The sequence below is a fragment of the Larus michahellis genome, chromosome 1, assembly GCF_964199755.1.
Source record: "Larus michahellis chromosome 1, bLarMic1.1, whole genome shotgun sequence".
Taxonomy (NCBI): Eukaryota; Metazoa; Chordata; class Aves; order Charadriiformes; family Laridae; genus Larus; species Larus michahellis.
Genome location: NC_133896.1, coordinates 91,171,464 through 91,183,841, shown reverse-complemented (window position 1 = coordinate 91,183,841; position 12,378 = coordinate 91,171,464). Strand labels below are relative to the sequence as shown.

Sequence of the window (12,378 nt, the reverse complement as noted above, 5' to 3'; positions counted from 1 at the left end):
GAATGTATATGCTAGACTATGCACAGTTAAGACTAATTGGCCTAACTTCAATCTGAAACTAAGTTGAGGGTCCACGAGCTAATGAACTTAAACACTGTTTCCTCACATCACCAAATCAGAGAAGAGCATACTGCTTGTCATTTGTCAAAGTTTTTAGAGCTGCAGGTAATGGCTTGCTTTGAAAAGGTGTCACTCAAACTTGCATGAGCACTGTGCAGTAAAGTTGCTTTGTATTCTTCTGTGTTTTTAGAATCTACTCTCGATGCCTATAGCTGACAGACAAACATTCTTGATCCATGACCTTCTATAAATATTTTGTGGAAATGGGTGGCTGTCCCTCCCAACAGTCACTTGGTTCCTTTAAGGACACATAAGAATCAACACTTCACCGGGAGGCAGGAATTTGTTGTAGAGATATATGGCTCAGTTTTAACAATGTGAGCAAATCCCTTAACCCTGCCTATATCCTTAGCAATGTCCAAAGACTGAAGTGTCTGTTGCAGTAGCAACTTGTGAAGAATCTCTTTGCTACTCATATGGCCAGTGTGGAGACTTGTACCATTATCAAATACAAAAGCATAGTATGCCTTCACATGCAGATAACCAGCAACGAAATTTGGTTCCCCGAGTGGTTCTACGCCACTTAACGGTAAATGAAAACACTTTAAATAAGCAGGTTCAGATAAGGTAGTGTCCAACATTAATAGCCTATGTCTGTCCTCCCTCTGTGTTAACAAGGTGAGTTAACGGAGTTACCACTGTATCGTGCAGGTGTGTAGAAGCTGTACAATTCTATCAGTACTAACAGCAGCAACTTCAGCAGCAACTTCCTGCCACTTCACTAAAGCAAGCATTGACAAAATAACTTAATTTTATGTAGTGCATATACTGCGAGATTCTCTCCAGCATGCCCGGGTTCTTTGCAGTGATTTTGTGGAGATTCACAACAGTAGCCAAGTTTACCTGGAGGATTTGTATTTGCTGTACGTTTCTGTATTGATGCATTATTTCTCATGCACTGTACTTTGAATGCCACCTGCTGTACAGCTTAGGCAGCAACCTCTGTATTCCAGTTGCCCCTCTACTGCCATCGTTGACAATTTTACTAGCAACAGGTCTAACTTTTTGAAACATCAGGAATAGTGGCACATGGTCTTTCCACCCAACCCCCCACCCCAAACTTGTCTCAAGTAATTTAATGGGCTATACTGCCAAATTAGCACGCAAGTGTCAGCTGTCAAAACAATGATGTACTTTCTTTGTCCACGTGAAAAAGCTTATAGCATGCAGCCTACCCTATTAGGTTTCAAACAAATGTGGGATGCCCCCTTATGCCATTTACACACAAGCAGGCTATTTTACTTCTTACAGCACAAGATCAATGGCAAGAGTTAGATCGATCAGCGTGCTGCCAGCCCTCGGCATTTATTTGCTTGGACAGGAGGTCTGTACAATTCATGGAAAAGCTTAAATTTTATAGCATTACAAGTCAGGGACATGTAGCTGGACAAACTCACTGGAGTATAAAGATATTCTCACTGCTACTGCGTTATAGTTGCGGCAGCTTTCTCAGGAATAGACAAGTGCAGTGCTGAGAGACGACACCGCTGCTACGCAGCTAGCTGCTGGTGTGCAAGATCTCCACTTTGTAGCTGGTCACCTTGGATCGTTTGGAAATAACATCTTAAAACATACAATTCTGGACACCTTCACGACAGAAGCCAGTAGTTGAATGATGCTGGAAACGGGTGAAAAAAAATGTTTTTCTGCAAGGAGCAGCAAAGGCCCCTTGCAGCACCCTGCCAGGACCGTGCCATCTAGGATAAGGTGCCTGGCAGGGAACCGGCCCCTGTGAGGCTGCAGCGGCTCCCAGACGGGCAAGGAAGCACTGAGTGGCAGGGAAAGTCTTTGGTGCCATTTCTGCCGCGCGTGTTACCGTTAAATCAAACTTTCTCCATGGGAAAAGCATTTAGGTCAGTAAGAAGCAGCAGTGGTACGCAGCTGCGGGGGTCACCTCAGGAAGGCCTGCCTGGGTTGTTGACTGGCGAGGCTGAAGGAAGTGGGTTTATTCGCCCCAGAGAAGAGGAGGCTGAGGGAAGTCTGTTTGCTGTCTGCCACTACCTAGAGGGAGGGTATAGACAAGAGGGAGCCAGGCTTTTCTCAGAGACGCACAGGGAAAGGGCAAGAGCCAACAGCTGTGACTTGCAACAAGGGAAATTCATGCCTGAGCAGAGGGTTGGACTGGACACTGCCGGAGGTCCCTTCCCACCTAAATCTTTCCGTGACTCTCTTTTTTTCCACTTTGATAGAGACAAAACCAAAAAACTGGCAGACAAACTTAAATTATTAATAGAACTATGAAGTCCAGGTGTGCTAGCAATACAAACTGGAAAGGAGATCATTTCTTCAAGAAGCCGCTCGGTCTCGCAGTGGAGTTTATGCCCACAGCAAAATATACAAAAATTTCCGATCCCCATGTTTTAAACAGGTAGGGCCGCTCTGACCATTTCTCCACGCAGTGATGGACAGAGCACTACTTTATTGTTTGGGGAAGATGTTCTTACATAAATTATTTGCAAACAGGGTGGATAGGAGAGCTATGAACTCATGATTTGTCTCTAGGGCCTGGCACTCTGGAGAAAGTAAATCTATGCTCAATCCAGTCTTTAACCTGCTCCTAATCCAGAACCAATGAATGCCACGTATATTCCACCTTACTAAAATCTTAATAATAAAATTCATGTTAGTTTAAGTAAAAGTTCATTGTCAGTAGGCCTGTTTTCATTTTTCTTTTCCTCAGCCTTCCTCCTGGCATGATGGGTGGCACTGGAAACACACCGTTACTCACACGATTCTGAAACTGGCCAACCCCTCAGCTGGGAAAGGTCTGGGCACAATCCCATGGCACAAAAGCAGGAGGCCTGTTTGCCCAGTGACTGACTGACGATTACAGAAGAGGAGCACTACTATGTGTACATTGCAGGGAAAAGCCTTTCAGCTCCCCAGGCATTTGTACAATGCAGTCAGGACAAGACCCCCCCCACTGATTTCTGCAGCGAATTTCTGACAAGGTATTAGTTCTGTGATCCCACTAATGGGAAGAGGGGACAGAAATGAATGCAGATCTTCAAATATGACTATAGAACTGAGTCAGTAGGTGCCAAACCAAGGGGAAGCAGACGGCAAGGTGGATATGGTGGATAAGTGAATAGGAAGCCTTTAGCTTCAGTAGATACTGAATTCCATCTGACTTAATGGGAAGATGGTCAATGGACGACTTTTTTTTGCTTTGTTAGTTTCAGTAGAGGCCGGCCTGTGAGCCAACAAATACTGGCAATATACAAGAGGTGACTCTCTCCCCCCAAAGACTGAATACGAGAAACTAAAATTGTTCTGTAATAGCAGTAGGTGATGCTTCTAAATGCCTGCACTTTTAATCAGACAGCAAGAAACTGAAGAATTCCTTTCTTTCTTTTCTCATGTCATTGTCAGCAGCCTACATCTTGCCCTGTAGAGCCTGGCCCTGTATTAATCTGCATCTGTTGCCCTCTCCAGCTTTGGAATTAGCCATAGAAATCTGCACAAATGATCTTTCTCTTGACCTCAGTTGTCCAGGTCTCTTCTGCCTTCTAATGTTACTTTCTGTATGATTGACAACATCTTCAAAAAGAAAAAGAGGAGAGGGAGGCTGCGGAGAATCTCCCCACTGCCTTGGGACGGCACAGGGAAAGGGTGACATGGGATATTTTTAGAACAGAATCCAATGGCACTGATGTGAGGAAGGCACAGAGAAAAACACAGCTGTGAAACCTAACACTTGGCTTCATATATACTGAGAGCAGGAACAGCAGAGAAACAAACTGAGGAGACGCAGCAGATGACAAGGGTGAGTAAAAGTTACGTGAGGATAACAAGAGTAAGTGACAAAGAGGTAGTGAACATCTGTGAAAGAAATGGCTAAAAGCGTATACAGGAGAGAAACTGCAAAGGACTGAGCCAGGAGGAGAAAATTTTAATAAAGTGGCCACGTTATGTAAATAAGCAGAGATACTTTAATCACAGAAGGGATCGAAGGATGAGAAATGGCCAGCTGACTCATCAGCACTCTTATGTAGATGATTTGTGACCTTGAAGGGTGACCAGCAACTACCCAGTCTACCATTTCCCTTCATCTCAGGGCATAAGGGCTTCCTAAGTGATTTAGGTTTTGGATTGTGACACTGAAATTGATTTTCTAAATCAGGGGAAAACAGCAGGCATTCCTACAGTCTTTGAAGCCAGGTGATGAACCACCGTCTCTCTTTTACTACAGACCAGCATGCCCAGAGAGCTGTGACTGCTTTATGTATGAAAACTGACATGTGTGGCATCAGTTTGGAAGTGCTCTTTGCTGCTGTTCACTCACTAAACAAGAAAGAACTAACATGACTGAGTACATGGAGTGGATAGTGGTAATGATGATACTTGATAGGAGTATGCTCATAAAGACAGCATTTGGGTCACTCAATCCCAAAAGTGTCTGGGATCCACTAGAGACACCTACATCCAAAATTACAGTTCCTTGTTCACTTGCTACCTAATCTTTAGAACTGTTCTTCATTTTTCATGTTTTGAGAAATAATTCATCCCTCATCAAGGTTAGTCATTCAGCATTTACTTAGCACTGATGCCTGGATTAGATCCAGCAACTAGTGCTCTCAGTAACTACTCTCTCCTCTGCCTGTGACCCTTAAGGACTCAAGTATATGGTCATTCTCTAAGAATTCCCAAATTTATAGCCACCTCTTTAATGAAATAGGTTGTAGCATAGTTGCCTCCTTATCATAAAGCTTATCTGGGATGTGGGTGACCTGAATTCAATTAAAGAGCTAAGCATTCTGGGTTTCTCCATGCAGACACTTGAGGGACACATGCAGCTACCATTTATTACACAATCCTGTCCTGTCCAGAAGCCAAAAAAGCTCTCAATGACAAATATTTGGGATAAATTTATGAATAAATGAAGATCACACAGCACATTGCCTTGCTTTCTCTCCGGAATAGCTATTCAGTAATGTACAAATGTTTTGTCAAAGACGACTTGCCTTAGCTCCAAGCATTGAGCTCTTTGAACTCAAGAAATCTAATACCAGTTGTGTCTTCCCACAAGCATTCAAGAAAACTGTCACTAGTCTAAATACTCTGACTAGTCTCGTTCTAAACTAAAGAATTTAAAACTCAAAATTCTAGAGATTCATGAGTTTGTTACAGTTACAGAAAAAATATAGCCATTTTCCCCAAGTAGCATACTCGCTATTTCTGCGTTTTTTGCTGTCTCGTGCTGTCTTCTCTACCACTGTTTTTGTTTAGTTTTGTAGTATTTCCTTACAGTTCAGTGTCTGATGCAATTTGATCAACTCAGAAACCAACTCAGTTTGAATTTTTGATCTCAGAACCCAACTCTTGTTCTCCCTCCACAAACCTTACATGTTTGTACACTGTGCAAGCAGGCCACTGCCATCCCATTATGTCATATGTGAGGCCCAGTCTCAATGCTCCAGTTTTGGTTCTACTCAATCCTGACACTGAGGATGCTGCTTTTTTTATATTGGACTACAGAAAGCCAGGCCAACCGAGATGAAATATTTCATAATCCAGCCTTTCCACTATAACAATTGGCTTCTTCAGCAATGTTAATACTTGACAAGTGATAAATAGCATTCTTGGTAAAACACTGTGGAGCTGAGGGCGCGTGCTTGTGATGTGCCTATGAGGCATTCATTTACATTCATTACATAAGTCTGGATTTGAAATCAAGCTTTCAGTCATAAAGGGCTATTTCGTCACACTAAAGATCATACAGTTCTTCATTCATCTGTAAGGCACTACGCCATACACAACAGCAGCGATCAGCAGCAGAAAATGTTGTACTGAAAGCTACTCTCCTGGTCTTCACCTCAGCTTTATGTTCTCAAAGGCAACCACACATTCCCCTTAGTAAACCAGGTATTCCAGCTTCCATAAAGAGTCTCTCCATCTTTCTTTGCAGTAGCTCAAAGAAGATGAGATTTCATGTTTTCCTCAGCCCCAACACAGTCTTGTCTCCAAACACTGCTACCAAAACTTTCCTTGCTCAAGTACAAACAGGCCACTGTTCATTTTTAGAGGCTGGGATTCCATTCATGCTGTTCCTTAGGCAATTGTGAGTTTATGATGCCAATTCTCCCTTCAATTACTAAAGGAAGTGGCTTTTTGGATACAGTACAAACTGCTACCTCAGCTTGTCCAGAGAAGTATGAGGACTCATGAGATGCAATAAATCTTAGTTCTCCTAGTTGGCAGCAATCTCTTAAAGTACTTAAACCAGAAAGTGGGGCGAGAGCCTGCATCCAAATACCTATAAAACAAAGCAGTGCAAGACTCCACTGGGATATGCCCAAAAAATGCCATAAAGCAACACGCTCTGTGCTCTCCTAGCACCCATTAACACGCAGCATGGCAGGATACCAACCACATCTTCTGGGAGCTGTAGCAAAGGGCAGAGACAGGTTTCGGTCCCTTATCTGTGGTTGTCTGGAAAAAGGAAACTCATTCACAACCAGCAGTTACATTTCTATACAGCTCTGCAGACTAGGCGTCCCTACAGACTCAGCCCTGAGTCTCTACAGCATTTTTTACTTTGTCTGGTGAATTCAGTGATGTAAATCCTTCACCCATAGTTTTAGGAACTATTCCCATTTTCATACCAAGAAAAGGAGAATATGGCCTCATTCCCTCTTGGAGGAGGACACTACTGGGACACGTGGTCAGGCCAAACTCTCACAGATTCTTCCTAATACAAACACGGAAGGTTATTTGTAGGCAAAGAAAGTGTTTAGCCCCTTAAGCAGAGAAGGGAACAGCTATTTTGTAGGAAACATTCTGTTCTCCTCAAGGTATCGTACTCACCAGAGTTTGTTGGTATCGGAACGCTTTTGTTGGAGAGGCATCCCCAGTCATATCCCCAGAGACACCGTCCTGTGGAGTAGGGGTTGTTCAGGGCAATGTCTTCCTCCTCTGCTCTCCACGGCAAAATCATGGAGCAAAACAGACGCAAGGCTTCAGCTAAAATCCCACAGAGCACCCTGAGAGAGAAGGTTACTGGTGAGGGAAAGACAGAGAGGGAGAGTGTAACCAGAGCCTCCCTGCCCCCTCCTGTTCAGTCTGTGCTTGGACTCAGCAGCCGCTTCCCTGCTTTAATATCTCTCTGCTGGCCTGGCACCAGGACAGCTCAGTAAATTAACAGGAGGTAAGGTTTCCCTCTCCTCTCTCAGGCAATATCATTCTTCACTGCATTTGGAAGGGGTAAACAGTGGGACCACAGAAAGAATGGGGGCTGATGACAGAGAAAGACTAGGGAAGAAGAGGATGGAAATAAAAAATTACCAAAATTAGAGACAAGAGAACCACCCTGCAACTTGAGTAGGATTATTCCTACAACCTGTTTCAGGGACAGCTTGGTGAAGTGTCAGCATCTGAGAGTGCAGGTCCTACTAGCAGGCCTTGGAAGGGTATTCCTTATATAAATTACATGGTGTCCTCACATTTAACATAATTTTTCTTAAAGCATACTCATTATTGCTGATTCTCTGGCCACAATACCTCACCACAAATAAACAGGCTTCCTCACAGTCTTTGTACCTTCATGAACCTTCATGCACTGCATAACCAACACTCTATCTTTTTCATACACAATCACAGAATGATTGAGGTTGGAAGGGCTCTCTGGAGGTCATCTGCTCCAACTCCCCTGCTCATGCAGAGCCACCTAGAACCAGTTGCCTAAGAACATGTCCAGATGGCTTTTGAGTATCTCCAAGAATGGGGACTCTGCAGCCTCTTTGGGCAACCTGCTCCACTGCTCAGTCACCCTCACAATGAAACTTTGTTTCCTGATGACCAGAGAGAGCCTCCTGCATTTCCCTTGTGCCCGTTGCCTCTTGTCCTGTCACTGGGCACCACTGAGAAAAGCCTGGGTCCATCCTCCTTGCGCTTTCCCTCCAGGTGTTTAGGTACACTGACAAGATCCTCCTGAGTCTTTCCTTCTCCAGGATGACCAGTCCCCGCTCTCTCAGCCTTTCTTCATATGTGAGGTGCTCCAGTCCCTTCATCATCTCTGCGACCCATTGTTGGAGTCTCTCCAGCATGTCCGTATCTCTCTCGTATGGAGGAGCTCAGAACTGGACACAGGACGGCAGATGCAGCCTTGCCAGAGGTGAGTAGAGGGGAAGGATCGCCTCCCTTGACCTGCTGGCAACAGTCCTCCTAATGCAGCCCAGGATACCATTAGCCTTCTTTGCTACAAAGGCACATTGCTGGCTCATGTTCAACTTGGTGTCCACGAGAACCCCCAAGTCCTTTTCTCCCAAGCTGCTTCCCAGCTGGGTTGCCCCCAGCATACATTGGTGTTGCTTCTCCCCAGGTGCAGGACTCCGCATTTCTTGTTGAATTTGATGAGATTGATTCTACTCAGCACTTGTCAGACCACACCTGGAATACTGTGTTCAGTTTTGGTCCCTACTGGAAAGGGTCCAGAGAGGGACCACAAAGATGATCCAAGGACTGGGAAGCCTGCCGTATGAGGAAAGGCTGAGAACTAGGTTTGTTCAGACTTGAGAAAAGAAGGCTTAGGGGAGACCTTATCACCATGTTCCAGTATTTAAAGGGTGGCTACAAAGATGGCAACTCCCTTTTTACAAGGAGTCACATGGAAAAGAGGAGGGCTAATGGATACAAGTTACTCCAGAAGAGGTTCTGATTGGACACCAGAGGAAAATATTTCACAATGAGAACAACCAGCCATCGGAATAATCTCCTCAGTGAAGGGGTGGATTCCCCAACATTGGACACATTTAAGATTCAGCTGGGCCATCTTGTCTAAGACTGTGCTTTTGCCAAGGAAGGTTGGACCAGGTGATCCTTGAGGTCCCTTCCAACCTGGTATTCTATGATTGATGATTCATGAAGTTTCAACTCTTAATGATTCTTTTTTCCATTTTCTTTCTATTTTTTCCCATCATCCTCAGAAGAGAATGTCAAGTCTTGAAATATTTTGTGACAGACAGATACACCAAAAGAATACATATTCTAACATCTAACTATAGGTCATTTCATTCCTGAGAACTACCTTAAAAAGATCTCATATTTTCCTCTTGTGTTAATGTTGGCATTTTTTTCTTATTCTCTAACTGAAAATGACATGGGAATAAAGAAGACATCAAAAAAGCTATGCTTAACACAATTTGTTATACCTAAAACCAGACAAAGCTGCTCAACAGCACAGCCAGGAAGGGGTCGTGGCATGCTGAGGATCCTGGAACATCAGTAGGAGTCTGTGGGACTATGCAAAACTTGTTAAGGAAAAGAGCTGGGGAGGAACAAAGTGGGAAATAGATGTAAAGGGGCCGGTTTTGTGGAAACGGAGGCTGGTCAGTGTGCTTGTCTGACTGAGCACTGCTCCTGATCACCAGTCCGTCCTATCTCCTCATCAAATCCTTTCTTCACTATCTTTCCATGAAATCTCACCGTCCCGTGTAGGTGAGTGCTGTCAGGATGAGGTGCCAGCAACTGGTGAGACTGGTGCGGAAGGCGAGGTGGCTGGCCGTATTTACGCTTTGACTCCTGGTAGCACCGAAGCTAGGTGCTGCTGAAGGCACTGCCTTATCTGCTGCAGCCTGTGCAGCCGGCCACATCAGCGTCCTCCGTACATCTGCCCGTTCCTGAGAAGCACACTCGGCCTTGCTACTGTTGGAACCTGCAAATGGAAAACCATCCTGGGATGGAAAGCCTGGGGTTTCTGGGCTGGGCAGGAGAAAAACCCAAGCTACAGAGCTGCTAGAGGCAGCGGCAGCTTATAACATCCCTTAACTATGTAAAATCAACTTAGAAAAGTTAAGCCTATGCTCCATGTGACCTTTTCCCTTCGCACTTTAAGTCACTTTACAAATCACCGAATACAAACAGCTAGCTAGCTTGTGGCTTGTTTTTTTTTTTTTTGCAACCTGAACATAACAGATCCAAATCTAAGTATTTTCTCAATGCAGCACGATGCTCACCTTCGTCAGGGCATGGTTTCTATAAGAGGTGTTACTGTTTCTCCTTACTTCGCAGCTGAAAATCAGAACTTTTAGGAGTGACAAAGGAAAAAAAAAAAAAAAGTTAAAAAATCAACAGCCTAAACCACAGCAAGTCCAGCTATTTTTCTTAAACTAGAGAAATCTGAATACAACTCTGAGCTCTTTGAAAGACGTAGTGAATTACACAGGAGACGTCTTAAGAATTTGCGTATGCAGGCCTAACAGTTTATACAAAACTACAGCCTGGAGACTGAGTTATACATAACAGTGACCATAAACAAGGTACCAAATGCAGACAAATGGAAACAAAAGAATATAAAATCTTCACCAGGGAGAATTCTACAAGTAGAATTGACAAAAGCAGCAACACTGGGCCAAATTGCATTGAGCAGGACTTAGTACTCGTGCCTAGCTTAACGGTCTCACTGAGGCTGCTGACCTTGTGACAACGGTTGATTATAACCTATCTCGAGATTCTTGTTTCTTTCCTTTCCTTTGAAAGAAACTGTTTTCTGTATGCATGCGCACGCACGCGATCATCTTCACTACACATCATCACTGTGAGATGAAGATGATCTATGACATCGCAATATCTTATTTTCTTGCATTTCCTTCTCCTAACTTAATACTTTAGTCTCGCGACGTAGCGAAGAACGCTCATACCCTGAGACGAACTGTAAGAACACATCGCACAACAGAGGTACAGTGTATGTTAGGAGCTTCAGCTTGGCAGAAATTTTATTTTACAAGGTGTTTTATAGATGCTTAGCCAAATTTTTTAATGTTTTGGAAAGCATGCCCTCCTTCAATACTATTCTGTACATCCTAATTTTTAAGGAGAGCAATGACCATTTTTACGAAGTCAAATCCACTGAGTATCTATTGCTTTTCATGATGCCAAGTAGGAAAGCAAAACCAGTTTAGAATTACTACAGTTGTATTAATTTATTGAATTGTTCTACTAATAAATACAGTGTTTTTCACGCAACACAAGATTTGTAAAATACTTTGTCTACATCCTGTTCACTGTTTTCACTCCCTGTCCCACAAACAAAAACTTTTGGCCTTACTATTCTTTTGGTTTTGAGCCAAAATGTGAACCAGTTAACACTTTCCTGGTATCCGAGCTATTAAAGTAATTCCTTAAACTATGCTAGGTAGCTCAAAACTTATTTCTCTGAAAATACAAACATCTTGTTTACTTCACCTTCTGCACTACTGGAAAACACTTTATGCACAGGTAGATGTTGGTAATTCCACTACTAATGTTAATACCAGAATTTGGTGTTATTGAAAAAATAATGTACTCTTTTCCATAAAAAAGAGAGCTTAGAAGACAGGAAACGCCCTTTTAGGTGTCATGGATGAGACAGAGTAAATGGCAGCTTCTATTGGATCTGGATACGGGGATTTGTTTTAGAACTAATGAGGACAGAGGTTTTACCTCCTTATTTCACACACACTCACTGCCTTTCTCCCAGGTGCGTTACCCAGGTCTCAGCTTCTCTTGCCAGCAGTGAGATCATTGCTGGTCTGTGAAGGTGGAACAGAAAGTTGTGTTGGTTCTGTGCTGTGTAGCTGCTTGCAGTTATCAGTCTCGGCCATTACAAGTCAAGGCCTCTGGGCATCCCCAGGTAGTCATTTCCATGCAGATCTGATCCCCTGGATGTTCTTTCACTTACATGATCTTTCCTGCAGCTGGTATCTTTGCCTTCTTTCTGGGCCCTTCCTCTTTCCAAGACTCCTCCTTTATTTCAGGAACCATTCTTCTTGGCACCAACTCTTCTTTCATAGAATCACAGAATGTTTCTTGTTAGAAGGGACCTTAAAGATCATCTAGTTCCACACCCCCTGCCGTGGGCAGGGACACCTCCCACTAGACCAGGCTGCTCAAAGCCCCATCCAGCCTGGCCTTGAGCACTTCCAGGGATGGGGCATCCACAGCTTCCCTGGGCAACCTGTTCCAGTGCCTCACCACCCTCACAGTAAAGAATTTCTTCCTAATATCTAACCTAAATCTCCCCTCTTTCAGTTTAAAAACCCTACCCCTCGTCCTATCGCACCACTCCCTGATAGAGTCCCTCCCCATCTTTCCTGTAGGCCCCCTTCAGGTACTGGAAAGCTGCTATAAGGTCTCCCTGGAGCCTTCTCTTCTCCAGGCTGAACAACCCCAGCTGCCCCAGCCTGTCCTCATAGCAGAGGTGCTCCAGCCTTCTGATCATCTTTGTAGTCCCCCGCTGGACCCGTTCTAACAGGTTCATGTCCTTCTTGTGCTGCGGACTCA

At 44.0% G+C, this 12,378-nt stretch overlaps 1 protein-coding gene across 2 annotated transcripts in view; it reads right to left on the bottom strand.

Moving 5' to 3' along the window:
• Positions 1-7,190, bottom strand: part of CLCN1 (chloride voltage-gated channel 1) — a 65,446-nt gene extending 58,256 nt beyond the window's left edge. For both annotated transcript variants that reach the window (XM_074591746.1, XM_074591755.1), the window contains exon 1: positions 6,928-7,190. In XM_074591746.1, coding sequence (XP_074447847.1) covers positions 6,928-6,978 — 51 coding nt within the window. In that variant the 5' untranslated portion in view covers positions 6,979-7,190. The remainder of the gene's footprint in view (positions 1-6,927) is intronic.
• Positions 7,191-12,378: the final 5,188 nt, after the last annotated feature.